Genomic DNA, 27,523 nt, shown 5'->3' with positions numbered 1-27,523 from the left:
TATCACTGTCTTTGTTTTTGTCCTGAAAGAGGTTTAAAAGAAAGCATGCTATTTGGAAAAAGTAGAGATGTGTAAAAAAGACCATGTGAACCCGTATTACTTTGGGTGTGCTGTGTGCCTGCACCTTCTCTAAATACACTCTTATTTCAGATTGCAAGTGAATAGCAGTAGTTCGATGTTAGAGTACGTTTAGAATCCCAACTACACCATTAGCACCAATCTCTGCAGGAATGCATGGTTCATGGGTACTGGTGGGTTGATGGATCTGTCTGTAGAATCAGAACAAATCTTTCTTATGATTCATTTTTTGCCACAGATAAGCCATAAAACAAAGACAGCAGATTGATGGAGGTTTAGTTTTTCTGCTCTTGTTTTAAATAGTAGATGTAGAACAGGTTCTTCTATTTTATAGCCTGAAGCTGAACTGTCAACATAAAAGATGTACAGACTTAATACCTGAGAGCAGGGCAGAAGAATGACTTCCCACTTTTTTCAAGAACAGATTAAACCCTGCACAATATAGCTCATTACTACCTAGTCTAAATTTATTGAAAAGGCAGTTTTTGCTAAAGCATGAAATATTTTGTCTTATTATTGCCTACTTTACTGAAAGACACAAATTTCAGCTGAGAATGAGAAAGTTTTTCATTTAAAACCTGCCTGTTCATGCTGGGAGAAATTCTATACCTGACCAAAACCACAAAGCTTGAAAAAATATTCCTGTTTTTTGCTTATGTGAGTGAATGTGACTGACTCCAAGTCTCACTTGGAGTCATCTATCTGCAGTCAGTATAAAATATGAGTTTATTAAATCTGTACTTCATGAGGGAAAACCCCAGAATTCTTTAAAATATTCAAACTAAAATAACCAAAGGTGATAATAAGGTTTTTGTTCAGATTTGGAGATTAATTCTATGGTTTATTTTTAGTTCTAGATATGGTTTTTTCAATGAAAAAATAAAATTGTGGTGACTTCATTAAACCATATGCCAGCTCTTTAAATAGCATTGATAGAACATTATACATTTTGCAGACAGAACAGAAGAAGAGAAACATGGGCAGAAAAGCAAGATGAGAAACAAAAGACTGAAGAATAAAATATAAATAAAAGTAGTTCTTAAATAACATATTTCTTCTACATATTTGGCAATATCTTATATTTCCTTAAAGCAAACATACCTTTCAGAAGTTGTTTCTCCTGTTCATCACAATAGATATACAAATATATTCTTAAAAGGAGATCCTCTAGGCATGCATAGGATAAGAGCGTGTTCATTTCACCTCACATCCTTTTGACTATAACTCTGGATGTGTGGAACAACTTCAGCTTGGCCTTAGCCAGAGTCCACTTTTGGACATCTTTTAAAATGCACCACATTTTTTTTTTCTGACCAAGAAGAATTAATTCTTTACTTGAGATTATGGAAGTGATTACAGCTGTGTAACTTTGCTGTATATTTGTGATAGAACCAATGCTGGTAAAATAGTCTTCAAGTTAAATTGTGCTGAAATGCAGTTTTGTGTAGAGCATATTCGACAAATAACATTTTATTTTCTAGTTTGGTTTAATATCAGTTGGTAAAAAAAAAACAAAAAAAACCAAACAAAGCCATACCTAACACAGCTGAGCCTAACCAACACCATTTAAATAAACTGAAAGTTTAGTTTAAAATGTTTCACAAGGTGGACTATAAGATTTTTATGATCACAGATTCTTTTTTGATTTTATTTTGGTTTTAAGAGGATGTTGTCTTTAGATAAAGCAGGTATATACCACACATTCCCTTTACTGCATGCTTGCCAACACATAATATGTACATACTTGTAAATTTTTGCTTGTGCTTTGAATTCTTTATAATGATTTATTGACAAATTCTCCATTTTAAAAGATTTTGTTTTCTTCTCATGTAGAACAAGACATGCTTAAGCATGCTACTTTTAAAGATTATTGACCTTAAAATTTATATTAATAAATTTGCCTTCCTTCTTTGAACTGATCTGGGATGCTAGTTAAATTAAAACTGTATCCAAATAAGTGATATTTATTGTTGGCTGGAGATCTATAATACGGTTCATGCTGGAGGATGGAACTGCAATTCTGGTATACAGAAACAGTTCTTAGCAGAATTATTTCTTCAGGTTTTGTTTTTTTCTCCCCCCTAATAGTTATGTTTTGATCCGACAGAAATACGTTGGCCTTTTGTGGTTAATTTTTTTCCTGTAATCTCTTGAGCCTTCTTCCTTGGCCTTTGCTCCAAGTGTGAGTACAGAAGATAATCTGCTTGATGTTTTAAGGTAGCAGTAGGAGATGTTTTTTTCTTATGGAAGGGATAGGACTTTTTAAGTGAATTAAATTAGTTCTTTACTTGCGTAGGATGATACAGTTTTCATTAATCATGTGTGAGTGTGCTGTTACGTGATGTAAAGCAGCTGGGGACAACAAGCTAGAGCATGTCTTCCAAGAAATTTCAAGACAGCTTTCTTGAAAATTGCTGTGAAAAAAATAGCACATTTTTGTAGCAAGAGTGATTAATCAAAATAGGACTTTCCCTAACACAGAAGCAAAAAGAAACCAATTGGATGCCACTTCTGCAACTCTGCTCATAATCACTGACAAAATTCTTTGCAGTGTCTTGTTACAGAAGACTGTGTTTAGGGTAGGGAACCAAGTATTTTCAAGTATTTCTGCCAAAAGATGGTAACCTAAATCTATATTTAGACATTTGGAGTGCAAATTTGATCCAATTAGCAAAGGGATTCAGATCAATTGTAAATATCTATATTAGAATGCACATGATGTTGATTCTCTTAATCAGGACTCCATATGCTAGAGTGGGAAGCTGGACACCTATCTCACACATGGACATCTTCCTTGGAGGCATGCAAGGATCAGAATCTGGTGCTTTGTCCCTCTTACATTCCTTGGCAAGGTGTAAATGTGTGTATGCGTGAACAACACAGAGCAGTTCTGCACATCTAGTGGAAGTGCCTGAGTTAGTTCAGTGACAGTCAACCTGGACATTTTAGTGAATTGTTTCAGCATAATCTGATAATTAGTGAATTTCTTCAGGATAATTAGGATAATCTACTTCTCCATGAGCAGTCATTTAAACATCTTTTACACCGATTTGCTTAGAAAGCCATATTTGAAACACTTGTCCAATAAGTAGTTTATGGTAGCATTAGTGATCTCCTAGAGTCCGTTCCAGATATTCAAGGAAAAAAAGAAATCCTATGCAGGGAGATCAATTTTCAACAACAGTTATGGAAAGAATAACTTGATTTTTTTAGATACATTTTCAGGGTTTTTTTAGTAATAAGTCCACGAAATTACATTCTGTATCTGCACGTTTCCCTGATTACCCATAACTTCTGAACCAGTATCTATCCAAGGACACAGGACTCAAAAGTAAGTTTCCACAAAGTCTGTGGATATAGACAGCTGTAATGGCCTATATAAGTGTTCAATATCAGTGGAAAACTGATGTCACAGATTATTAGATGCTGAAGACTCTTGACTGAAGAGAATCATTAACAATGCCTCAGTTACTTAGAAAGCTACAAACAGACTGTGCCTTCCAAGACGCGTTAGTCAATACAAAAATATACAGAAAAGAAGCTTTAATTTGTTCCACTGCTCATGGCTCTATGTGTTATTGTAGCCATGTTATCTTTGTAGACAGTGCAACAGAAACTGGTCTAGTGAACAGAACCAAGCACAGGGAGACTAACAGCCCCTTACAGCAGCTAAGGAGGACAAAACTGTCATGAATAGGAATATTAGTAGGACAAAGATCATAGAATCAGGGAATCATAGAATCGCTTGAGCTCGAAGGGACCATAAATCCATCTACTTTCAACTCCCCTGCCAGGGAGAGAGAAACCTTGCACTAGGCCAGGTTGCTCAAAGCTCCACCTAACCTTGCAAAAATATTCAAAATTTTGAAAAAGTTTAATTTTCCTTTGGTGACAGATGGAAAATCAAAAGATGTGGGCCACTGAACTTTGCTCAGCTGGTCAGAGCATGGTGCTAATAATGCAAAGGTTTTCGGTTCAATCCCTGTACAGACCATTCACTTAAGAGTTGGACTCAAAGATCCTTATGGGTCCCTTCCAACTCAGAATATTCTGTGAAATCTTTAATTGTCAGTGAAATTACTGTGAAAAATCAGGGACAATCAAATTTACTTCTGAGGCTCTTGGAAGGCTGGAAAGACATTTGATTTGCATATATTGAAAGAATAGACACAAATTGAATGCAGGGACAGTTGTCTCTTTGTTTCCCTCTTCATAAAACCAGAAAAATTCTATTTAGAGGAATAAATTAGAGATAACTAATAGCACCTCAGCTTCTGATCTGCTCCCAAGTCCACTTTACTGAATGACAGATTCTGCACTCCTCTAGGAGGTCTCCATAGGACAAAGGGATGCTGTAAACAACACAGCATGTGTTGAAAAAGCTACAAATATTTTGCTTTGTTCATAAGAGATAAGCTGTTGGTTCTCGGTATAATTACTAATTACTCACAATTATCACCAGTTGTGTTTATGGGACAGGATATACTTCTGTCATGGAATAAGATTACAGTATATGTCCTTTCTGATGCCTTATAGAATCGTATTAAATTATCCCCTATTTGTGATTCTTTACCTGCTTTTTCTCAAATATCTCTAAAGCTTCTTGGTAAGAGAAAGCCTTTTAACAGATGTCCTTGCACTCTGAAATGAATGCATTATGGATATAGAATTATATTCACACTTCTAACAATCACCTCTTTTCACCTCTTAATGCAGTGAACTCCTCCAGGTTCTTGTCACTGCACTTGATTGCAGCATAGGAGGTTCACAGGGCAAAATTAGTCTTATGTCTTTTGTTCTGCCATGCAAGTCTTGCAAGCTTTACTCTCATAGTTTCAATTTTAACATGGCTTTTTTTTCTACTTTTATAAGTATTTTTAAAATCGTTACCAGGGTAATTAAGTACTTGTCATACATTTGTCAACAAGTATATGACTATGTATGTATTGTAGAAACAGCTTTGTCTTTATGACACAAATCCAACATCCTTGTGACCATTACTGTTTATGTATATGAAAGTCATCTCTTGCAAAATGTCAGTGGGATACAATAAATTGCCTTTGTCCCATAACTTTTTCAGACTCACACACTCCTAATCCACCAGTCTCTTTTACCAGGATCTGTTCCACAATTCCACATCAATATGTATATGGAAGTGACAGAATTAGAAAATAAAAATAAATTTTCAGATAAGTAACTTCCAAAATTTTAGACAAGGTTGAACTTTCACCGAAGAAACTATTGTCTAGGCTAAAAGCAGCTTTTCCGTCACTACTTTATGCTCAAGTTCATGCAGATGATGCATTCATCTTTGATTTTAATCGTGTGATCTCACTGAAAACAAGGGAAGTTGTTTCTGAGGCTTTCTGAAAGCCTTTAAAAAGTTCAAAATTAAAATTTATGCTGTAAAGAGTTGAGCAACAAATTTGACAGAACTTACCCTAGTAGCACCCAGTACACCCGAAGACACTGAAAGGGGACACAGAATAGATGTTTTAAAATAATTTTGTCTTTTTTCTTGTGCAAACACTTGACTTTTCCTGTAACTTTGGTGGATAGAGAGAGGCTTTAGACAGGGAAAAGAAATGTTAAATTCAGGTGTGTTTTAGCACCCAGGCTGTTTCTACATTTTAAGATAATCAGATGGCATGAGTTAAGGATTTTATCTATATTACAAATCTGCTCTCAGAAGGCTTTACATTCCCCATTGCAGCCTTTGATAATTCAATTAGTCTCTCAAAAAGTTGGGAGTAGCTGATAAATTCACTTTAATGTTAAATCAAGTACCCCAGCAGGTTTCTCTTAATATCATTGCTTCTCAGGGAGCTTAACTCTAGACCTCCCAAATGCAACATTCTGCAAGGAATATGTGGGCCTTTGGAGCAGATTAAAAGAACTGTTTCTACCAACATAGCTTCTCCCCATTAATAAAGTTGCTTCAGATCATGGCAGTGTTCTCATTCACTCAGATGGCTGTCCATCTAGTCTAATTTATTTTAATTGGCAGCCTTAGGTCCCTCCATGGAATAGATTCTTTAAATATGATGAATTATCCCAGGAACAGAGAATGGCATTACACAAGATGAATTTAACCCTTCCCTTTAAACATTGTCTTTTGGGATTCCCAAATCCTATTGGCAGACACTGATTGCTGAATAATAAGTAGGAGGGGATTAGCTAGATTTGCAAAGACTGTGTCTTTGGAGAGACCTGACAATAAAGCCAGTTCTGTTTGTCTACCTCTAGTAAATGAACAAAGAATATGCTACATGCAAAAGATGAACAACAGGATTTAGTGTGGTAAATAGATGCATGTCCCTGCAGAAATCAGATAGCAAAGCAGAGAGAAAAATCCTAACAAGAAAATGCTGCTTTACTGCTCGTAAACAGTTGGCCTTAAAAGGCAGATTGTCATTGACCTTCTGTACTGGATTACAGTTTTGCAAGAAGGAAGACTTGAATTTTAGATGTATTCATCCATCTCATCAAAGATGCATGTTGTCATCATAGTTTGAGCAGGCTAACTGGGACACTGAAAGCTTATAGAAAATGCTGTATTTTCCTCTCCAAAGCCAGAAAATAAAAAGTGACTGAAATACACATATCCTTCTCTGTGTGAAATGTTTTATCCTGTATTTTTAACCCTCTTTGATTTCCTGTTTGAAATTTAATAGGCAATTATATTCCAGAACAACATTTGCTAATTGTTTTGTAAAACAGATTTTCACAGCAAACTAAATATAAATAGATTACTTTAGATATGATTTTTTCAGAGAAAGATTGCAAACAAATTAATTTCTAATGAATTAGTCAGAGGAAACTTTAGGGAAGATGTTTTACATAAACATTTAGATTTAATATATTATTTCTTCTCTTTTGTTTTTTGTCTTGAAAATCAGACTTACATAAGACCTTCATTTTATATGGAGTTTCCTTTATAAAGGAATTGCCCTTTTTTCTCCCATACTAGTTTTACATTTTTTAAAAAAATTACTATTATATTCTTTTTAATAGCGTTTAGCTACCAAAAAAAGCATGGTCTAAACCTGAAAATATCTACTCTGGCATATTTTATCCCAATGTGTCTTTTGAATATTAGACTTACTACTCTGTCCAGTAAAAGCCTTGAAAAACCTCTTGTATTGCAGGTGCAATGAACTGCAAATGAACTCGTTGAAGACAGTTTGTAGCATCAAGCTGGAATGGAATTTATTTGTATATCATGTAGACCAATAGGCTTCAGTCTCTACACGTAGCTGTGGTAAAATATCGCAAGATCATTTGATAATGCAGATCCATTCACAGGATTACCACTACTGGTTTTCCACTTTAAAGAAAAATTAACTGCTAAACAAGTGTATCAGATTTTCAGAGGACTGTGACTGATATTTTATGAACAAAGTTGTTGACAGTTTATCATCATTGTCTGACTCTCTGAGAAATACCAATTTAACATTGTTGAATCAAAAAGCACATGCCAAAATTTCACTGAGAATTTATTTAAAGAAGGAGTACTTGGGCTGATTTTGAAAGCAACAGATTTAATGAATGAAAGAGCTCAGTCCTACTCAGCCTTTAAAATAGGAATTTTGAGATAATAATTGTTTCTGAGAATGGAATCAGTGACTGGTGGGAATTCCCAATATGCTGCTCTATATCAATAAATTTTCAAGGTGTCCAGTACTGTGCTGTGTTTAGGATTTGGCTAGATCTGTGAGCCAGCAGAGCCTGGGCTCCAAAAAGCAAGGTATGGCTGGACAGAAGAGTTGGCTCTGCCCCCAGATTCCTTCAGGGGAAAGAATGATGTTCCAGTCAAGTTGGTAATATGCCAACTTGCTCTCGAGACAAAGTAGAGTTGATCATCTGATCTGGATTTCTCTTGCTAAATTTATAGAATAGAAATAAAATAAAATGTCACTTCACACCATATCTTGTTTTTGTAATTGTGGAAGAATCTCTACATCAGCAAAGTCACTCCCTGCTATGCTTCTGACATGAACTTGGAGCCAAGGCTGCAGCTGCAAGAAGGGTCTAGATCAGCTACAATTTTCCTCAATGAAGAACACCAGATCCCAATGTGTTCCTTCAGGCATTCAAAGTGCAGCACTTTGTCACAAGTCTTAATTCTGTAAAAAAAAGTAGTAGCTTGTTATAAGCATGCTAGCACAGTATAAGAGAAGAAGGAAATTTGTTTGCTTTTTCCTGAAAATAGCTCAGTGGAAAAATACCATGAAACTTGATCTGAAAAATATTCTGTGGATATCCCAGAAATTATATGTGCATGGTATCATTTAGCTATTTGTTTGCAGAGACTATTTTCTTACCAATGGGAGGACAATGCATTAGGAGCACATCATGGAAAAGGGGACTCATTACTGAGTTACACACCTCAATCCCACCTACATTAGTTTAGGAAATATTGGGCTCTTGGGTTTAAAGCAAACAATTTTCTGAGTGCTGAAAAGCTTAACTCAGCTTATAGGAAAAGGCAGACCAATTGATATGTATTGCTAAAACAGACGTAGACAACTTCAGGACATCAGCTCCATGCACATGAAGATAGGTAGACCTACCTATGAAGTGTCTTAGGTCTGGAGCCTTTCAATGGCATTCTGAATGGCTCTCTGAATCCTTTCCTCTCCACTGTCTCCAAAGATGCCATAAAAATTCTAGCATAATTTGAATTGTCAAAAATTAGATTATGTGACTTTCTCTGTTTGTTGAATGAAATTATTCTGTTTTATAGCTGCTGTTATGTCTCTGATGAAAATAATATTCAGCATCTGAATCTACATTCTGTGGGCTTTTATTCAGTCCCTTGACTGACAAGACCTCTCCCTTAAGCAGGAGGTTAAAGGGAAGCTCTCTATCGTTTGCTTTGCTGTTGCATGATAATAAAACATTAACAGGAGGGGTGAAAACCTATGGCCTGTCTTCCTACTCCCTAGCATTTAATGCTCACAGTAGGAGGAAGTCAGGTCTCAGCTGTAGGAATAGCTTTACTCTGAGTCCTAAATAGACTTGGGCAGGTAGAGTTGCATTAGGAAAGTCTATGTTTTATAGTCTTGCTCAAAGAAATGAATCTTAGTAGAAGAAGCACCTTGAGGATATTTCATCTTTGCTATCATGAATAATGTCAAAGAAGCAAATTTTTTTCCTCTTATTTTACAGGAAGAACTCATTTCTGTGTGTTTTCTCAATTAAAAGCATTTTTTTTTTTTACTTTGCTGGGGGATTTTGAGATGAACATTGACACAAAGGTTAAAGTAACTTCAAAACACCTTCACTTTGGTATTAGTTTTATGCAGCTACCTCCACCTTTCAGAGTATTACTGTTCTGCATGGTCTGTCTAACCAAAGAACAAGATTTTCCATGCTCTTTGATCTTTTAAAAATATATTGAAATCTGAAATCAAGTGTTTTGCCTTGCCTGAGTCTTGACTTTGCTGGGAAGTGAGCTGAATAACGTACTAACATGTAGAGTCCCCCTAATAACCCCTAAAAAAAAGAAATTACATATCCTCAGAATCAGTCCAGCTATGTCTAGCAAACGATTAAAAGCTCTGAAGTCTGATGTGGATAAAAGAGAGGTCATAAACAATCAAGAAAGGAAAAAAATAAAACAGGAATAAATGGAAAAAGGGTTCCAGCTAAAAAAACCCCATTTGATTAAAAGACTACAAAGTACCAATGTCATGCTAAGAGAAGAACATAATCTCTATCTAAAGTTTCACAGAAGGCACAGCTAAAATATTTTTATTATAGCTGTAGTACAGAGCTCATTGCATATCTTGCCAATAATGCAAAAAAAATGCCACAAAAAAAAAATCGTATCGATCCTTTCATTTATTTCTTTCACATTACCCATCTAGGTTAGAGGGTTTCTACATAGTAATACTAGGGACAATTAAGTCTGTTTAACACAGAGACAGATGCCAGATGTATGCATGTAACAGCTACAGAGGAAGCATATGCATAGTATCAGCTCTACAAATAGTCGGGCTCCCTAGGCACTCGACAGTTTTGAAGCAAAGGGAGGGAATGTTTTTATGTTATAACATTTTCCCATGGTGGTAGCAAATTAGCTGCCTTGTATCCATCTTCAGCTGGAACTGCAGAGAGTCACTTGAGAGCTTACAAATAAGTTTAGAGCTCTGCTAGACTGTTTCTTAGGTACCTGAGAAGAGGTATACATACCGTGCCTGAGCACAGGCACCTATGTAACAGGTGGACACAAAACAACAAAAAGTTTGATTCTTTTTCCCATAAGACAATTTTTTCTTACCTTTGTTCCTTACAGAATTTGTTCAAGGTCAGGCTGAGCCTTACTTTCAGATATGGTGCTTTATTTTTGTCTCCTTGGGAATTAAAGCAATTCTTCTTCTTAAAGAAAAACAAAGCAAAGCTACATTTTTATTAGGAAACCCAGAGGCTGTTTTTGAAGAACCATGCAGTAGGTATTGGGGCTCAGATTTCTCTGCTTTCCCTTATCTGTGATACTCAGAATTCAAGCTAATAATAACTGCACAGGTCTCTTGCCTTGTTTTTCCAATACAACAACAAGCCTGGGAGGAGTGGGACCCATTAAAATCAAGTCATGTTGGAAAGTATACATGAAACCCTAAATCAAGTAAATATTATAGTGATAAGATCCAGTAAATGAAACTATTGCTTTAAATATCCTGAGAAAGTTTACAATGATCCATATTTAGAATAGGTTTTACTGCATTTTATAGCATGTCTTCCCCATTTCTAGGGGTGTAACATCTTCATCATCTCTACAGAGTAAAGATCTTCTTAAAGGATGTCAATAGATTGATATTAACTGGATTATTCTGAATCCTTCTGCAGCTTTAACTTTAACAGCTGCATCTTTTACTTGCTTTACCAGAACAGTGTTTAACTTATCTAATGCTTCACTGCTGATTTCCAAGTTGTTCACATAAATAAATTGAGGGCACAGCTAACAGAAATTACCCTGACTGCATCTTACTTGGCAGTGATGTTTGTAATTAGCTTTTAAATCTATCTCCAAGACTAAAATACACTTTTTCTAAGACCATAGCTCAGATTGGAGGTTGCTAGACACCAGAAAAATAGCTTCCAATAGTTAGGAGGCTTAAAAAGTGAAGATATTAGTGAAAACAAAGAATGCATAGTGACAACATCTTTGGAAATAGTTCCCAAATTGACAATTTTTCTTAAAGCTATCTTTTGTCTCATCAAAGTATTCTGACATCATTTCAGAAATTGAAGGTATAAAAAATGAAAAGATGTCAAGTAAAAAGGTAACTCTCAGTTGAGCAGCTGAACTGCTGCACGTAAAAGTAAGTAGTAGGAGAGATTTTTCTGTATTAGTGGTGTTAATATCAATAATCTCCTCAATCCTTGAAATATAAGAAAGTGATCTGTAACTTAGAGTTCTTGATGAAGGATCAGGGGAAAGGAAGATATGAATATTCTGAAGGCATCTTCAGTACGTGTCTTTCAGAAATTAATTCACTGCTCATGGAATATCTGAAAATGTGGTGTTGAATCTGTTTACATGTATAATTCTCTTCACCAAACTAGTTATATTTAGAGAGTCAGATTTGAAAAAGGCATCCTTAATTATCCTTTCTGATTGATCTAATTGGAGCACTATCCAGGCAGAAAGTTAAGTAGGATAGCATTATGAAGCTTAAATTGCTAAGAGAATGTGGGTTCTTCATAAATTGGCACAAGGGTAATCCCATTCCACAAATCTCTTTCGAAAGTGGTAATAACACACCAGTAATCTCCTAAATAATAGTCTAAGGGACCATCATACAATAATGAATATGTTATTTAGCATGGGAAGACTCTATATGAAACTCTTAAATAATTTCTCTATGTCTAAGTGAGAGCTCCTTAAGATGTCTAGACAACCTAAAGTTTTTTCTGAGAGAAGCATCATGAAAAGTGGTCTTCCTCCTGTTCAGTCAGATGCATTGTACCTTCAATGAAGTCTAAAGTATATGACCCACTTGGGACATCAACCTTTTGAAGTCAGAGGATGATACCCAGTAAGCTTTTCCATCTAAGAGTATAAAACAATTCTGGTCTCATTATGGCTGTTGAAGGATTTTTGTAAATCCAGGCATACTGGCAGGAATGTGAAGGAAAATACTCTCTTTCACCAAAGTGGCCAGATTTTGAATGGTTCAGCATCCATGTAGCTTTTTCAGTTATTTTTATGAGACTTTGCAAAGGAAAACAGCATTTGAAGAGCGTTACTGCATTGATTCTGTTTTGGGCAAAACCTCCTGGGCTCCTACACAGAAGCTGACAGACTTCCATTCAACAGAGTCTACCTACAATCAGGAAGTAAACATCAAAAGAACATAAAGATTTCTTCATAAGCCTGTCATGTCTCTCTCCTCAGTGGCACCCTCCTCAGGCAATATCTGTAAACAAGTTGTCGTATCCAAATTTGAGGCAAGCTTGCAAAATGAAAGGCTTGGTGCCTTCTAATTAAAGATTTGTATATTGAGATAATTGGCAATGGGTAAGGAAGGTTCAGTGGTGTAACATATAGCTCATCGTTGGTGGCTTGATGGTGTGACAGATGGGGATAGCTCCTTTAAATTATGGAGCTTTTATATTGGTATTTTCAGGAAATGTCAACAGCGTGATTATATTTTCATTAATGTTGTCTTTCCTTCCCATTCATTGCTTTTGTTTGTCATAATCACTTCTTACCTTTTGTCTCTAACTATACGATCTGTTAATATTTGTATAGGATGGCTCACAATGGTCCTGGTTAATGACTAGATTACTAAACACTGCCACACTACAGTATGCAGCATTTAGAAAATGCTGCAAATTAGATATGGAAATCATTGATACTGTAATTATGACTAGCTCACAATAAAGTTAGCAAAAAAAAATGTGAATATCATGCAAATTGTGCAAATGATTACACAAATTCAGTCAGGTTTCAGATTTAGGAATCCTTGTATTTGTAGATGCTAGTGGTGAAGCAATCCCGTTGTAGTATCTTTGGCACTGCCTTGATCAGGAGTGAAAATGGGCTATATTAAAAACGTGCTTTCTAAAAGATCCACAAGGCTGTTCTCCTCTGTTAATTACTGCAGTTTAGTTCTCCTTCTTTCTCAAGAAACAGCTTTGGGGCTCTGCAACAAAGATTTACAGTTTAAAACTATCAATGTGTCATATTGCTCAGGTTTCCCAGTAGCTTCTCAGCTAAGTGCAGGGCTAGCACAGCTGGCCTTTGTATATTTGCTCCCTGCAGCCCTGGGCTAGAAAGACTTTTTTTGTGTGGGATGGGGAAGAGACCAAAATGACTGTTTCATGACTGTTGTATGGTCTTTACACTGCAGATTTGAGTCAGGCCCAGTCAACTTATAGGCAAACACTGAAAATCAAGACTGGGTGTCCATCCTTCTCTTTCTCCTCTATTAGGAAGAAATGAGACATGCTTTTTACTAGTTAAACATTTTTAGTTTATTGCCAACTATAAACATGTGAGATTTTACCATTGAAAAAATAATGAAAAAATTCAAGGGCCATGAGCTGTGTCTGGACCATAAGTAGAAGCTGTTTTTCTGCTGCAGAAGTTTTGACGTTGTGAATTTTGGAAGCAGAGCCTATCCCTGTCTGTGACTCACAGGTCTGATTTGCCTCCAGAACAGCAAGGCAGAGGCCAAAGACCCATTGTTGGGATCTGTGGACCAGCCCGCTGTGAAGACGGAAAATTTTCAGGTAACGCAAATATTTTCTTTCTATTTTTTTTTTAAATAAAAATATGTGATTGTCATTAAATTGTAAGCATTTAATTAAAGCATACTTCTGTAAGAAATATTTTAAATTTTCTGTAGTGCTCCCTGTAATCCTGAAATATTCCTCCAATATTTATTGTCTGGGACAAACGTGAACTAGAACTAAATCCATAGGCCATCATGTTTTTATGCCTTTTGAAGCATTTCATGTCATAACAATATAAAACATATATTGTCTTTATCCTGTGTCCAGAAAACAAGCGAACAAAAACAACCAAACAAAAACCCAACATCACCTGTGGGAAACTAGGTAAGAATTATAGACCTCAGAAACTTGTGTTTATAATACCAGGAGAAAAACATGAGATCCAAGAGGTTTAAAAATGTGGCAGTCCACTCTCATTTTACTGCCAGTCATTTTGCTAATCTGAGCTACATAATTGCTTTGCCTGACTGAAAGGAGCCTTTAAACAGACAAGCCAATATAAATACTCAGATAGGAGACAGCTCTGTTTAATAACAGCAAGAGAAGTATAGAAGTATTTGTTTACCTCTGCTCATTTATGTCAAAATCAATTGTAATTAAACAGAAATCCAACCACAGAAGTAGTGCTTTAACTGATTGTTCTCAATAGACATGTCATATAGACCCAGTGTTTAGGACATGCCAAAGCACACATTATTTTTCTCCTGTAATAAATATCTACTTATAGTCTTTCCAGTTCTTTAGTAAAGGCAATTGCCTCCCTCAAATTAAAACAAACAAACAAAAAAAAGCTAACCCACAATTTAATGTAAATTCTGTGAGGCTTTCTGGTCATATTTTAGGAATTACTGAAGTTCTGAAAAGCAGAGTTAATTGCATTCTCTGTTAGATATTATGTGGCATTTATTGTCCATCTGCTTACACATATGTACAGAAAATACAGATCTTTCATATCTATTTAAGGTATTAAAAATATGAAGCATAACATTATTTTATTAGTCTAAAGCAAGTACTGGTGTTGGTGGAGGTTTTTTACATAGAATCATAGAATGGTTTGGTTTGGAAGGGATTTTAAAGATCATCTCATTCCAGCTGCCCTGTCATGGGCAGGGACACCTTCCACTAAACCAGGTTGCTCAAAGCCCCATCCACCCTGGCCTTGGATACCTCCAGGGATGGGACAACCTGTTCCAGTGCCTCACCACCCTCACAGTAAAGAATAGTGTGTTTGTGGTTAGACCAGAGAAATATAACCTGCAGAGAATTTTACATCTTGTTTCATTACTGAGTAAATGCTAAATGGAAATATTTTCAATCATGAACACAAATTCACAACATCAAGAGTGAAAGGAATCGATCTCCTAGACAAGTCAGTGTGAACTCTATGTATGCATTCATAGGCAGATCTTTGTCATGTGAAAAAACAGTTATCAAAGATGTTCTTTACTACTCTCTGTAATGCAATCTCTGTAATGCACATTGTAAAAGTGAAGGTATGTTTTCAAACAGAAGGTGGCATACATTTTAAAATGGGTCCTCTGGTTTATTTTTTATTTGGATCTGTTAGTTGATAGCCATTCCAGTCAACTGGATCAAGCTATGAACCATCCCTGAAAATTAATGCTTATTTTTAACTTCCATATTTATAGAAAGGAATTTTAAAAACAGTCAGTTAGAAGAAGGTGTTTATTCAATAGTAAAAACTAGACATCTCCCATTGAAAGAGAAAAAAGGATATCTGAAAGACAGGCTTTCCTAGGACAATGAAAAATAACAAAAGCTACTGACACTTTAAAAGATTTAGTGTTATTCATGTACTTATCTAGCCATATTCTTATTTAGTCTTTATCAGTGAACAAATGGCAATAAAAAGCTACATTTTTAAATATTTTGTAAGAAGTTCTTAGAAAAGAATGCACTTGAATGACTATTTATCAGTTCAAATCCTACAAATTATATTGATCTGAACTCTGTCTGCCTTGTTTAATTCCAAATAAAATTTGATAAAATAATTTACAGGCTTTGTGAGAAATAGGATGACATAGGTCTAGGTGTAGGTATAAGTCTACACCTAGTTATATATCCAGGCTTGTGTATAGGGGAAATCAGACATTAAATATACGTAGATTCATTTATTTACATAAATATGTATAAAAGCATACATATATATATATGTGTGTGCATATACATATATTTATAGTCTGACATCCCATGTATGGGGATCTTGACATTTAGTATTAAATCGTATGGAGTACTTCAATACAGACTATAGTGTTCTTCATCCTATAAGCATAGTACATAAACTATTTCTTGGAAATATTTGCATGCTGATGTTTACCTTACATTTGTTTTTCTGTCTTGCATGTATGTGTAATTGAAATAATTAGGGTCCAGTTAAATTGCAGAAAATATTGTATTTATTGACTTGTTTTGTCCACCCTGAGTCACTACTTTAAAAAGTAATAATTCTTGAGCTTCTCCTTTGTTATCATTATGCAAATTTAATATAATTAGTGAGTCAAAATAAGATGTATCTGTTTTATCCTTTGAAAGGAGCCAGCTATCTAAAGCATTAATTAATTAACTTCATAGTGCAATATATTTAGGGTGAAATCAGTACCCATAATTAATTCTGTTCACAATATTTATAAAGAAAGTGTAGGAAATTGTAGATACCACAATAAAAGGTTCTTTTTCTTTTAGCTTGCTATGGAAGGATAGTGTTAAATATAGTTCCTCTGGTAATAGAATAAAATGTGTAAGATACGTCTTCTGCTGCACCAAAATACATACCTTGCATTGCATTTTATATGTTGCCAATATAGCTTTCACCCTACACCATCTTTAAATTTCCATCCAGAATATGTTTCCTATCCAGGCGACTGTTGTTTACAGATATCTTGTTTCCTTTTCTTTCTACGGCTGATAATTTAGCAGTTCTATTTTAGTGTATGTTCTCCCCTAAGTGCATAAAGCACTTCTGACTGTTTACCCTTAAAGCTCCAGAGAGTTAGGAAAACCTCTAGACTGCTTCTGTTTATTGTACACACGTGCACTGTTAAGGGTTTATTTTCAACAGGGGGGAGACAAGCACAGAGATAAAGACCGATGGTGCATATCACTCTACCAGCACATCTTGCTGTACAGCACAGCATATGACCTATTTTACATAGATATATTTATATATTTGCCTTTACATTGATTCTATTTTCTCGTGTGTACTAATTTGGCCCTTGGTGGTGATAGTTCACTTCGTGTTTGCAGTTTCTGCTACTAGTACAAAAGTCCCTGTTCGATTTTCTTCACTGTGTGCTAGCTGTAGCAGTCAAAATTACAGGCTAATGGCAAGACAAGCAGCTTATAATGTATGATAATCAATACTCAAAATCCGTTCCCTGTGATGTGACATAAAAGAGTGAAATGAAAAGACAGAGATTTTCAGGGCTAGAGCACCAAAGCTCATGCAATGCAGGTGGGCTTCAATTCAAGGACATTCAGTACTTTTTTTTGTTCTTTTTTGCCTTCATATTTAATTCAGTCGCTGCTACGATGTCCAGGGAGCAGAAATGGAAAGTTAGTCAATACAGTGAGTAGAAATGCAAGTATAAAAATTGCTTTAACAAATACAGGAAATGAGAAGGGGAAAAAAGATACAGCGTGCAATATATATATAACATATATATGCTATATGATATATATATATACCTCTTTTACCTAGAGATTGCCAGCAGGATTTGTATTTTTGTTGGCAGTAATGAATAATCTGAACACTGTGTAAGGCCCCTCCTCATAGCAGTGTATGTGCGTGCACGTGTGAAAGCTAAAAATAGAAATCTTCCAACATAACTTGGTTGCAATAAATTAACCTAATGAGTGTTGAAAATCTCAAAGCATAGTTTTTTTGCACAGTACTGAATACCTACTTGATAAGTTTACAGTATTTATTTCCAGTGGCTGAGAACTTCTCTGATCTTTACCTTTCATCTTGAGTTTGTTCGTTTCAGTCTTAGTTTAGGGAACATTTTTTTTAAAGAAATACAGTTCATTCGAGTTTTAGAAAAAGAGTCAGTGTCAAAATAGAATTTCCCTGTTCTATATTTCATATATATAAATATATATATATAGTGTTGTCAATGTAGGTAGCAGAGAATTGTATATAGATATATATGAATATTTATTTAATGTATTTTAAAAGAATATGACAGAGAACTACTACCTGAAAGACAGAAACAGTTTTCCTTCTAGAGATGGCCTTTTTGTGATATAATGCAATAAACTGTAATGTTTGGGTTATTTTTATGTGAGAAAGGAAGGAGCAAATAGGGATCTTGCTCTGATAGAGTAATTGAAAAGAGAGGAACAGAGAAAATTACTGGTCCATTGATAGTGCAGTTCTGAGCTTTTTATGGTAGCTAACATGCAGCAAGGTTTTATTTTTCTCTTTTGTTACAAAGCAACCAACTTGTTTACAAATATCCATACAAAGGATAGTTAAGCTTACAACATAAAATTTAGTTGCAAAGTTGATTAGTTGTTTAGGTAAACCTTTAAAAGTGCCAGAAGGGTTTTACTCAGCACTGTCATGAATTCCATGTAAGAGAAAAATAACTTCAGATATTGTTAAGGAAAATCCTAAAGAAAAAACCTATTTCTCCTATTTCTGTAAGTCCACTTTTAAAGCTAGAGGCTGAGCTTGCCACAAATTTACTCTGAAGGATCAGGAAGGTGAGGATGTTTTTAAAAATATATTGATTTGGTTTTTGTGGAGTTTTATGTTTCTGGGTGTGTTTCTTTGGAGAAGGAGGAGTTTGGTTGGTTGGGGATTTTTTTTTAGAGAGAGACAGAGAGAGCAGCAGTTTCACATGGCTGTTTTAAGCAGCAGCTGTTTGATGCTGTAGAAGCTCTGGAAAACTAGATACAGAGAACTTTAGTGGAGGTGAACTAATGGGTGGAATGAGGTGTATAGCTATGTCCTTCATTTGTATGGCTCCCATTTCATTAAGCAATTGCCACACATATGTTGTCTCTGCGGCTATGCATACCGATGCCATCTCATTCAAGTGAAATAAAATCAAACTCAAACTTAAATTTCTTCCTTAAATTCTTTTCAGTTTTACCACTGTGTTACAGTCCCAAGGTTGGGGTTATTTTACTCCTGCTTTTCGTCATGGTAATTTTAATTTTTATTGTATACTAAAACCAGTGTGTGGATTAGTTTTCCTTGGAGGTCATAGAATCATTGAATGGTTTGTGTCAGAAAGGACCTTGAAATATCTGCCATAGGCAGGAATGTCCATCACTATATCAGGTTGCTCAAGGTCCTGTCCAACCTGACTTTGAAATCTTGCACTGATGGGACATCCACGATTAATCTGGGAAATCTCTTCCAGTGTCTCACAACTCTCATATCAAAGCGTTTCTACCTCATGTACAATATAAATCTGCTTTCTTTCAGTTTATGCAGCCCCAGACACAACTGGCTGTCTGGGCTGCAAGAATACACTGCTGGCTCATGCCCAGCTTTTCATCCACCAATATCCCCAATCCTTCTCAACAGGTCTGCTCTCAATCCATCCGTCCCCCAGTCTGTGTTGGTACTGGTGAATTCTCCAACCCAGGTGCAGGACCTTGCACTTGGACTTGTTGAACTTCATGATGTTCAACTGGCCCCCACCTCTCAAGCCTGTCACAGTCCCTCTGGATGGCATCCCTTCCCTCCAGTGAATCAGATGCACCACTCAGCTTGTTGTGATCCGAGGGTGCACTCAGTTCCATTGTCTATCTCATTAATGCAGGTAGTAAATAATGTTGTTCCCAATGTGGACCCTGAAGGAGCACATCTCATTATTGGTTTCCACTTGGACATTGACTGCAACTCTTTGCACGTGACCATCCAGCCAGTGCCTTACTGACCTGACAGTCCGTCATCAAATCCATCAATCTCCAATTTAGCACCAAGAATATTGTGGCCATATCAATATTTAACCATAGCAAAGGCCTCACAAAAGACTTTGCTTTGTTCACTGATGCAGTCACTCCATCATAGAAAGCCGCCAGATTAGTCAGACACAATCTGTCCTCAGTGAAGCCTTGTTGTCTGTGTCTAATCACCTCCCCATCTTCCAAAAGTTTTGATACATCTTCCAGGAAGATCTGTTCCATGATTTTACCAGGTACACAGCTGAGACTGACTCACCCCTATGAATTTTATGTTTAAAGCATTTTTGTTACATCCTTTCCTCAACAATCACTTTGTTTTGCTGTCCCTGTACCTAATTCTCTCTTGCTTTTGGTATTTTTTCAGGGCTTACACCAGAATTAGATTTTAAAGTCTTCAAGGAAGGATTCACATATACAGAATGACACTTTTTCACACAACTGTATCATTAACAAGTATCAGTTCTGAGCAAATTATCCCAGTTTAATATCACTGTGACATAATACAATTTTAGTTTAATTTAAGTCCTATTTATTTATATCTTTATAGAAATGTGAAAAACCGTTTACACTCTTGGATTCCCATAGCACCTTTGGTGTTTCTTTTCTCATGTTTCTGCAGTACAATCACCCATTAATCAGGTAGTGATATAAGATTAGTAGGAATTTGTTTTGTAATTTAGAAAGACGATGATTGTTTAAATTCTCCCCATCTTTGGGTCAACATTTTTGTTCTGCTTTTCTGAAGACTCGTTTTCCATGTTTCTATATGTGTTTCATCCTTATCTTTAAAGGTATACAAACAGTTTTTGTCTAAATGGAACTCTAGGCATTTTTTAAATACTAAATCCCTCAAATAAAATGGGTATTGAACCCATCTGCCCATTTTGTGAAAGAAAAATGATTAATATCTAAAGATCAATGTATAGTTAACTGAAACCTAGACATGATAAAAGGATTTATTTTATTTATTATTTTTCTTATTCCTGGTAATTGGTTAGAGTTGTGAGTACAATTATAAGACAGTAAATATTGGCCCAAATGTAACAATTAAATGTAAATGACACACAAGCCACAGTTTTTAAAACAGAATGTTTTCTTTGAATTGTATAATAGGAAGCATTAAAACTTATGTTCTGAAAGTGCAACAAAGGGATGTCATTTAATTATACTCTTTGAAAGAAATAAGGATATAGAAATCATACCTGAAAACATCATCAGTTCAAATAGAGTGTGTTACGGTTTGTCATTCTTCCAAACTGTATGTATTGAGCAAATCCATTTTCACTTACTTGCACCAAAACAATAAAGGGGAAAACTGATTACATGATTCCATACTCATGTCTAATAAAATTGCAATATGCACTTTTTGACAAGCTTGTATTTAATACATACTGATGGAAGATTCTAGTTCTCTGTTCTCAGCAGGAAAAGTAGGCTTTTTAAGAAAACCTTTTTATTTTGTGTCTGTCACGGAACATAACAATTACAAATGAAATGGAGGTGACAAAAAAAGAAAAAACAGCTTGGTGATTTTTATGAAGTGTTTGTATTTCCAGAAAGGCAGTCACTGCTCAGTTATTTGATTTGAAAAATTAATCCTTATAATTCCTTTTGAGTTCCCTAAGTACTGTTCACTCTTTGCCAGTATGAGTTTTACAGAACAAAGCCTAAAAGATTTCTACAGCAGATTAGTTTACAGATGAAGCTCAATTCCACTGAGAATGATTCTCTAATGACCCCTTTATACTTCCATTGGGCTGTGTGAATGCTTTAATATGTGGAGAACAGACTTAAATAAATCTATTGTCTCAACTAACAGGTTTATGCAAACCTTCTGAAATATTTTAATTATAGCTTCTTCTTTTTCTCCATAATTAAGAAACCAGATGTCAAGTAAGCCCATCACGTGATGATCATAGCCTATCCATTAGTCTAAATAAATCCACTTATAATTAGAGTTTTTTCTCTTTCTCCTTTGTTTTGCAGAACAAGAAGAATGTGTTAACTGCACAGATGAATGCAGAGTGCTTGGTCATTCTGACAGGTGTTGGATGCCACAGTTCCCTGCAGCCAGTCAGGCTGAGAATGCAGATTATCGCACAAATCTCTTTGTACCCACAGTTGAAGCTAACGTTGAGACTGAGACATATGAAACTGTGAATCCCACTGGGAAAAAGACTTTTTGTACATTTGGGAAAGACAAGAGAGAGCACACTATTCTCATTGCCAATGTTAAACCTTACTTAAAAGCCAAACGTGCCCTGAGTCCTCTGCTTCAGGAGGTTCCCTCAGCATCGAGCAGCCCAACCAAGACATGCATTGAGCCTTGCACCTCAACAAAAGGACCACTGGATGGTTGTGAAGTGAAATCAGGAGCCTTGGCTGAACCAAGCAGCCAGTACTTGTCAACTGACAGTCAGTATCTATCGCCCAGTAAACAGTCAAAGGACGCTTCCTTCATTGCATCAGAGCAGATGGCTAGGGCCTTTGCAGACGTGCATTCCCGAGTGAGCCGAGACTCAAGTGAGATGGACTCTGTTCTGGAGCAGTTAGACCGTTCAGCCCGGGATCTAGGCAGGGAGTCGGTGGATGCTGAGGAAGTTGTGAGAGAAATAGACAAGCTCTTGCAGGACTGTCGGGGAAGCGACCCTGTGGCCATCAGAAAGTGAGGGGGAAAATAAAGACAGGCTGGCAGTTGCATTCCTCTTCTGCTGATTGAAAGTAAATAAATAAATAAATTCCCTGGTTGTAACAGAATTACAGGAATGAAGGAAGACCAATGCTGCTTTAAGGCTTTTAGTGAACATCTGAAGTGCCCACAAGTATGTTCTTTTCACTGCTCTTTCTTTTTGACAGATAACACTGGTTTCATTTTGACCAAACTTTCATTAGGACAGAGTCAAGTACACCAAGAACAAAATGAAAGAAGGAAAGACAGTGCCATTTTGACAATCTGATAGGAAGGTGTGAGAAAGATGGACTGGAAATACGTCTGATACTTTAAGACTGTCCTCAATAGCTGATGCTGACTTTACTGTTTACGTATAAACCCCAAGACAAACAGGGTTGAATAATGCTGATCTGTGGTGAATTTCCAGCAGCCACCACAGGCTTCTACTGAAAGTCCTATAAGGAGTTCTTGTAGTAGTCCAAGCGACGCCAAACATTAACATTCATTTGTGGTAAACATTTATGTACAAAGTTATCTGCCACAAATATGAAAAAAAAGAAAAAAAATAATAATAAATCAAAAAGAACCATTCCAGATCATTATTCAAGAAAACATATCCTCATCATTAATGAAACACTACATATCATATTAAGGTTAAATGTAAAAGTATATAGTCCATCTTGTCCTGCACACACATAAGCTAATTCACTTGATAAAAGGAAAAAAAAAAAAAAGGATTTTAATATCTATTTAGCGTTTTAGTGTCCAACAAAGCTATAAATAGTTAGTGGTAAGTTTTCAAAGAAAAAGAAAAGGAAGTAAAATAAAGTTTGGGAAAAAAAGAGTTACTTTAAGGGTAATACAGAAAAGAAATTAACATTATTAACACTTTTTTATTCATTTGTGGACACTAAAATAGCTCAGGAAAGTGAAAATGTCAGACATCCACAAAAATCACATGGTCATTTAAATGTGCAAATGTAAGAAAATTCAGTGTGTTTACATCAAATGACATATTTTTATTGATTTATTGCAGATTCAGTGCATATGAGCCAAATTGTTGAGTGTATAAGAGCTATATTGTGTATTTTATTAAATTAATATATAGTTGTGTTGCAAAAATATTTGGGCTTATATTGTAAATGGCAAGTGTTGCCTCAGTAGCTGTCGAACTCTATGAGTTTTGTTTTTTCCTGCTTCCTTTTCCCCATGGAATATGGGAAGCAGTGCCTCAGAGCAAAGTCTCTTGTTTAATGTATGGTCTACGAAGTACTGCAGTACATAATCTGTTCAAAATGTGTTTGAGTGAGCTGATGGAGCTAACTGAACAGCCTAGAAATACGTCCATCAGTCATGGTTATGTGCAAGTCCTTGTAGAAGCTTCTATTGCAAACCCATGTTTAATAACAAAAATTACACTCGAACCAACATCTGGAACTTCCTTGGGTTTTTTTCCCAACACATGCAGCCAGCCTGTTCAATGTAGGATATTTGATTGACTTCTTCAGAGATGCCACCATTTTCAAAGTTTTGGTATTAAGTTTATAGAGCTGAAACCTATGCCAATGCCAATGTGGCATGAGCAGTATTTTATCTGATACTTTAGCATGTGCAATTGCTTACTGCAGTTCTAGATAAATACTGCTTATTCTAGGGGGTGGTTTTAGTCAGTTTTTCACTTGATCTGAGTAATATTTGCAGAATAACTTAGAATAACTTGGGATATAGTTTCTACTTTTTATTATTGTTTCCTAAGAGTGTTTTTATTGCATTTAAAAAATTCAAAATTACTTTCAGGTGGAACTTAGAAAAGAACAAGTGAACTTCCACAGTACAAGAAAACGCAGAAGAATAAAATGTTTGGCTCAGGATTTGTCCCTTATATATTTCAGATACTCTGCTGGAAATACCACTATGGCACATTGTTTAAAAAATATGTATTTGGTTTCTTAAATTTAATCTGTAATTTAAAAACGTTTATAAAAAGGGTTGGCAATCTGAAATACCACAAGCCATAGTTTTTTATCAGTTCAAGAAAAAAGTTGACTCAACAGCCTATTTTAGTTTTGGGATTGCATTTAAATGGTGATTTTAGCTAGTCAGTCCTACAATGAATTGTCTTTGGGAGACAGCAATTCTGACAGTTTGCTTTTGGCTCCTGTTAAAAAAAGTCTACAATTATATGCAAAAGGAAGGATCTTGTACATGTCTTATCAAGCTACTCTCCATGTTTTGGACAATTTATGTATCTAAAATGTGGTGTTGTCTGTGTTATATAATTTTTTTTTTTTTTTGGCCAGGAGACCCGAGATTGGTTTTGCTTGATAGCTTGATAGCTTGAAATTCCATAGTGGAGAGGATTTCTTATTGTTTGATCAGTCTTTTCTACGTATTTCCGTGGTGCCCATCACTTCAGTGTCTGTGCACCAAGTCTTTAGCTCTGCCAGTGAGATCCATTATTCAGCAAACTCTAAGCCAGTATGTAAATGCAGTCAAGTGATGGAGATTTGTGTATTTTATAAATGATTTTAACACTGAGTAACCAATTGTACAATTCATTGTATGTTTCTGAAGACATAAAACCACAACATTCTGAGAAAGGGCTGTGCCAATGTAAGAGGAATTTACCTTAAGGCTCTCTGTCACTAGTGATTTACTAGCTTTAGCTGTTTAACACATTATCTGTATTTAGTAGTGATTATTTATTTACCACTGTGAGGTAATTCAGAATTCATGACTCACAGCTTTATAGAGGAGTTTAGGAAATCTTGCTTTTCTTTAATTTGTCTTTCAACTGCCTTGTTTTGTAGAACTCTGGCATACTCCTTCCCAGTATAAGAATATCCCAGGTTAAAAAATTTATTTCACAATTTCAAATGGATTCATAATGAACCAATAAACCAGCAGAGCTTATACAATGTGAGTTGTGCTGGTTCATTCAAAATTAACATGATTGTGTGTGAAGGACGTACTGCACACAAAAGAATTTAAAGTGTTTTTTCTCCATGGTATCTCTACTATCACTATTGGAGAAAGAGGCAGCAATGAAAGATAAAGTTTATGAGTTATTTCTCTCATTTTTTACACACATGCTTTATAAAACTGAAAGGAAATATCTGCCACAAGATTATAAAAGGAAAGTTGGAGTTGAGGGAGGCAAGTTAAGCAACTAATAAATTTGTACTGTACACTGTGAATAGCAAATAAGGCATTCTGTATCTTTTTTTAATTAACAAAAGCCAGCAACTGGGAGTTCCTTATACAATTGGCCAATCAAATCAGGACTCAAAATCAGACCCTTTATTTTTTTTTAATTGGCATATTTATGAGGAAACAGAGTCTCCTGGACTGTGATTTTCCACTTAAGAATAGAGGCTTCCCAATCCAAGTTACCCCTAGAAGTCAAACTTTGTTCATAGTGGAGCAAGATACACCATTCAAACAAGCTTTTATGTTGCTTGCTGTCAAATGGAAGGGAAATTGCTGAGGTCAAGGAGGTGTCTGAAGGCTAGCATAACATACACCCACTCATTATTGTTTAATTGCTTTCTTTTGACATGAGGCAGCAATTATTATTGCATTAATTTAAATGGGAGTTTTGGCTATCAAGATTTGTTGACTTGAAGTGTAATTGAATGAAATCTGATTAAGGTTTTGACTTCTCTGGCCCAATTGTGATACAGGTTGGCATTCTCATTTATCAGCCCCTGTCTCCCCATATGGCTCAAAGTTGCACCAATGACTGGTGAATGACACAAAAAAACCAAACAAAAGCAGCATACATTGTATGGATTTTCTCAACCGCTATTGTTTAATGGCTGTGTTTAATGTGACCTATCTGGAAAATGAGGACTACGAATAAAAAGCGATTACTAATAGTGGTGTTGCCTGCTTTTGCATTCATTAACACAGAAGAAATGTGTTAAACACTGCATACCACAGGGAGCCTGATGGTAATTACTTTGGAAAAGCAACTTGTGGCAATGCGGCTGTTACAGCTAGTTATCAGTTTGCCAAAAAAATGACAGTTCCTGCTTCATTTATTAGAAATGTGTAACCGTTTTCTCTCGACAGGAAAGTGGCGAAGAGTTTTCATCAAGCTGGGCAGGTTTATCTTTTAAGCAGCTGATGCACTGAATCCCTACAGGCTGTTATTTGCTCACAGAAACATGGAGCTGAATAAAGGCTATTTTGGTTTAGTACACTGGTGTGAGTTCACCAAAAACATTATAAATGGGGTAGGGTTGTAAGTCCTCAAAGACTGTCAGCCCAGCAGGAGACTAAACAAATGGAGAAGGACAACCTGAAGAAGGCAAAGGATTGGTTTTTGTCTTCTTTTTTTTAATGTGTCTTTCTTAAGAGTGTGAGTAATTTTATTCATGTTGCTGCAAACAATGTGACAAATTGCTGGGAAAAATCTCACCAAGTTCTATGTCTGTTTTTTTGAGTTTGTTGTTATAATTTAACACTTTCATTAACCTCTTTTGTTTGTTTGGGTTTTGATGTCTTTGAGCATTATGATCAATCCCTCAGAATGTGTGGCCCTCTCTGTCTGTTCCTGCGTGATCGTAGCAATGACATACCAAATAGTGTAAAGACTGTACACCAGATTTTTTAGGGTTTTTGACTTCTGTTTGCTTGTTTGGGCTTTTTTTAAAAAGTAATTAAGTATATAGACATTGGTTTTGACTAAATAGAATTTCAGTTTGTTCAGAATACTACAGGTATTACGAAGGTGTGTGCTATTTCTGCAGACCCAATTACTTTTTACCCACTGCATTTGTTCTGCAAGTCTCCTTGCCAGAAAAAAAAACTAGCCTGCATCTAGTTAGCTTCCCATCCTAGGCACTGAAATACAACGTTATCTCCCCTTTTTCCTGCTAGTATATTTGTCTTTCTACAGGCTGATTTCCAAAATCCAGCAAGCCACTGTCTGCAGAGTCCTGACAGAATGTACCTTATACTACTGATGACCTCACTGGACATGGGATGTTACTTTTACTGTCTTCAACTGTGGGTGATTCAGAGCTTGGCTGGATCCACAGTATATACAGAACAAGTCATAAACCATCCTGGCTTTTCTTTACC

General features: G+C 35.8%; 1 protein-coding gene across 2 annotated transcripts in view; it reads left to right on the top strand.

Moving 5' to 3' along the window:
* PCDH17 (protocadherin 17) overlaps positions 1–26,366 on the top strand; it is an 87,334-nt gene extending 60,968 nt beyond the window's left edge. For both annotated transcript variants that reach the window (XM_069009519.1, XM_069009511.1), the window contains exons 4-5: positions 13,747–13,821; positions 21,751–26,366. In XM_069009519.1, the coding sequence (XP_068865620.1) occupies positions 13,747–13,821; positions 21,751–22,433 (758 nt within the window). In that variant the 3' untranslated portion in view covers positions 22,434–26,366. The remainder of the gene's footprint in view (positions 1–13,746; positions 13,822–21,750) is intronic.
* Positions 26,367–27,523: the final 1,157 nt, after the last annotated feature.

This window comes from Aphelocoma coerulescens, chromosome 1, assembly GCF_041296385.1.
Source record: "Aphelocoma coerulescens isolate FSJ_1873_10779 chromosome 1, UR_Acoe_1.0, whole genome shotgun sequence".
Classification (NCBI taxonomy): Eukaryota; Metazoa; Chordata; class Aves; order Passeriformes; family Corvidae; genus Aphelocoma; species Aphelocoma coerulescens.
The sequence above is the reverse complement of the archived record's forward strand: the minus strand, read 5'-3'. Positions and strand labels throughout refer to the sequence as shown.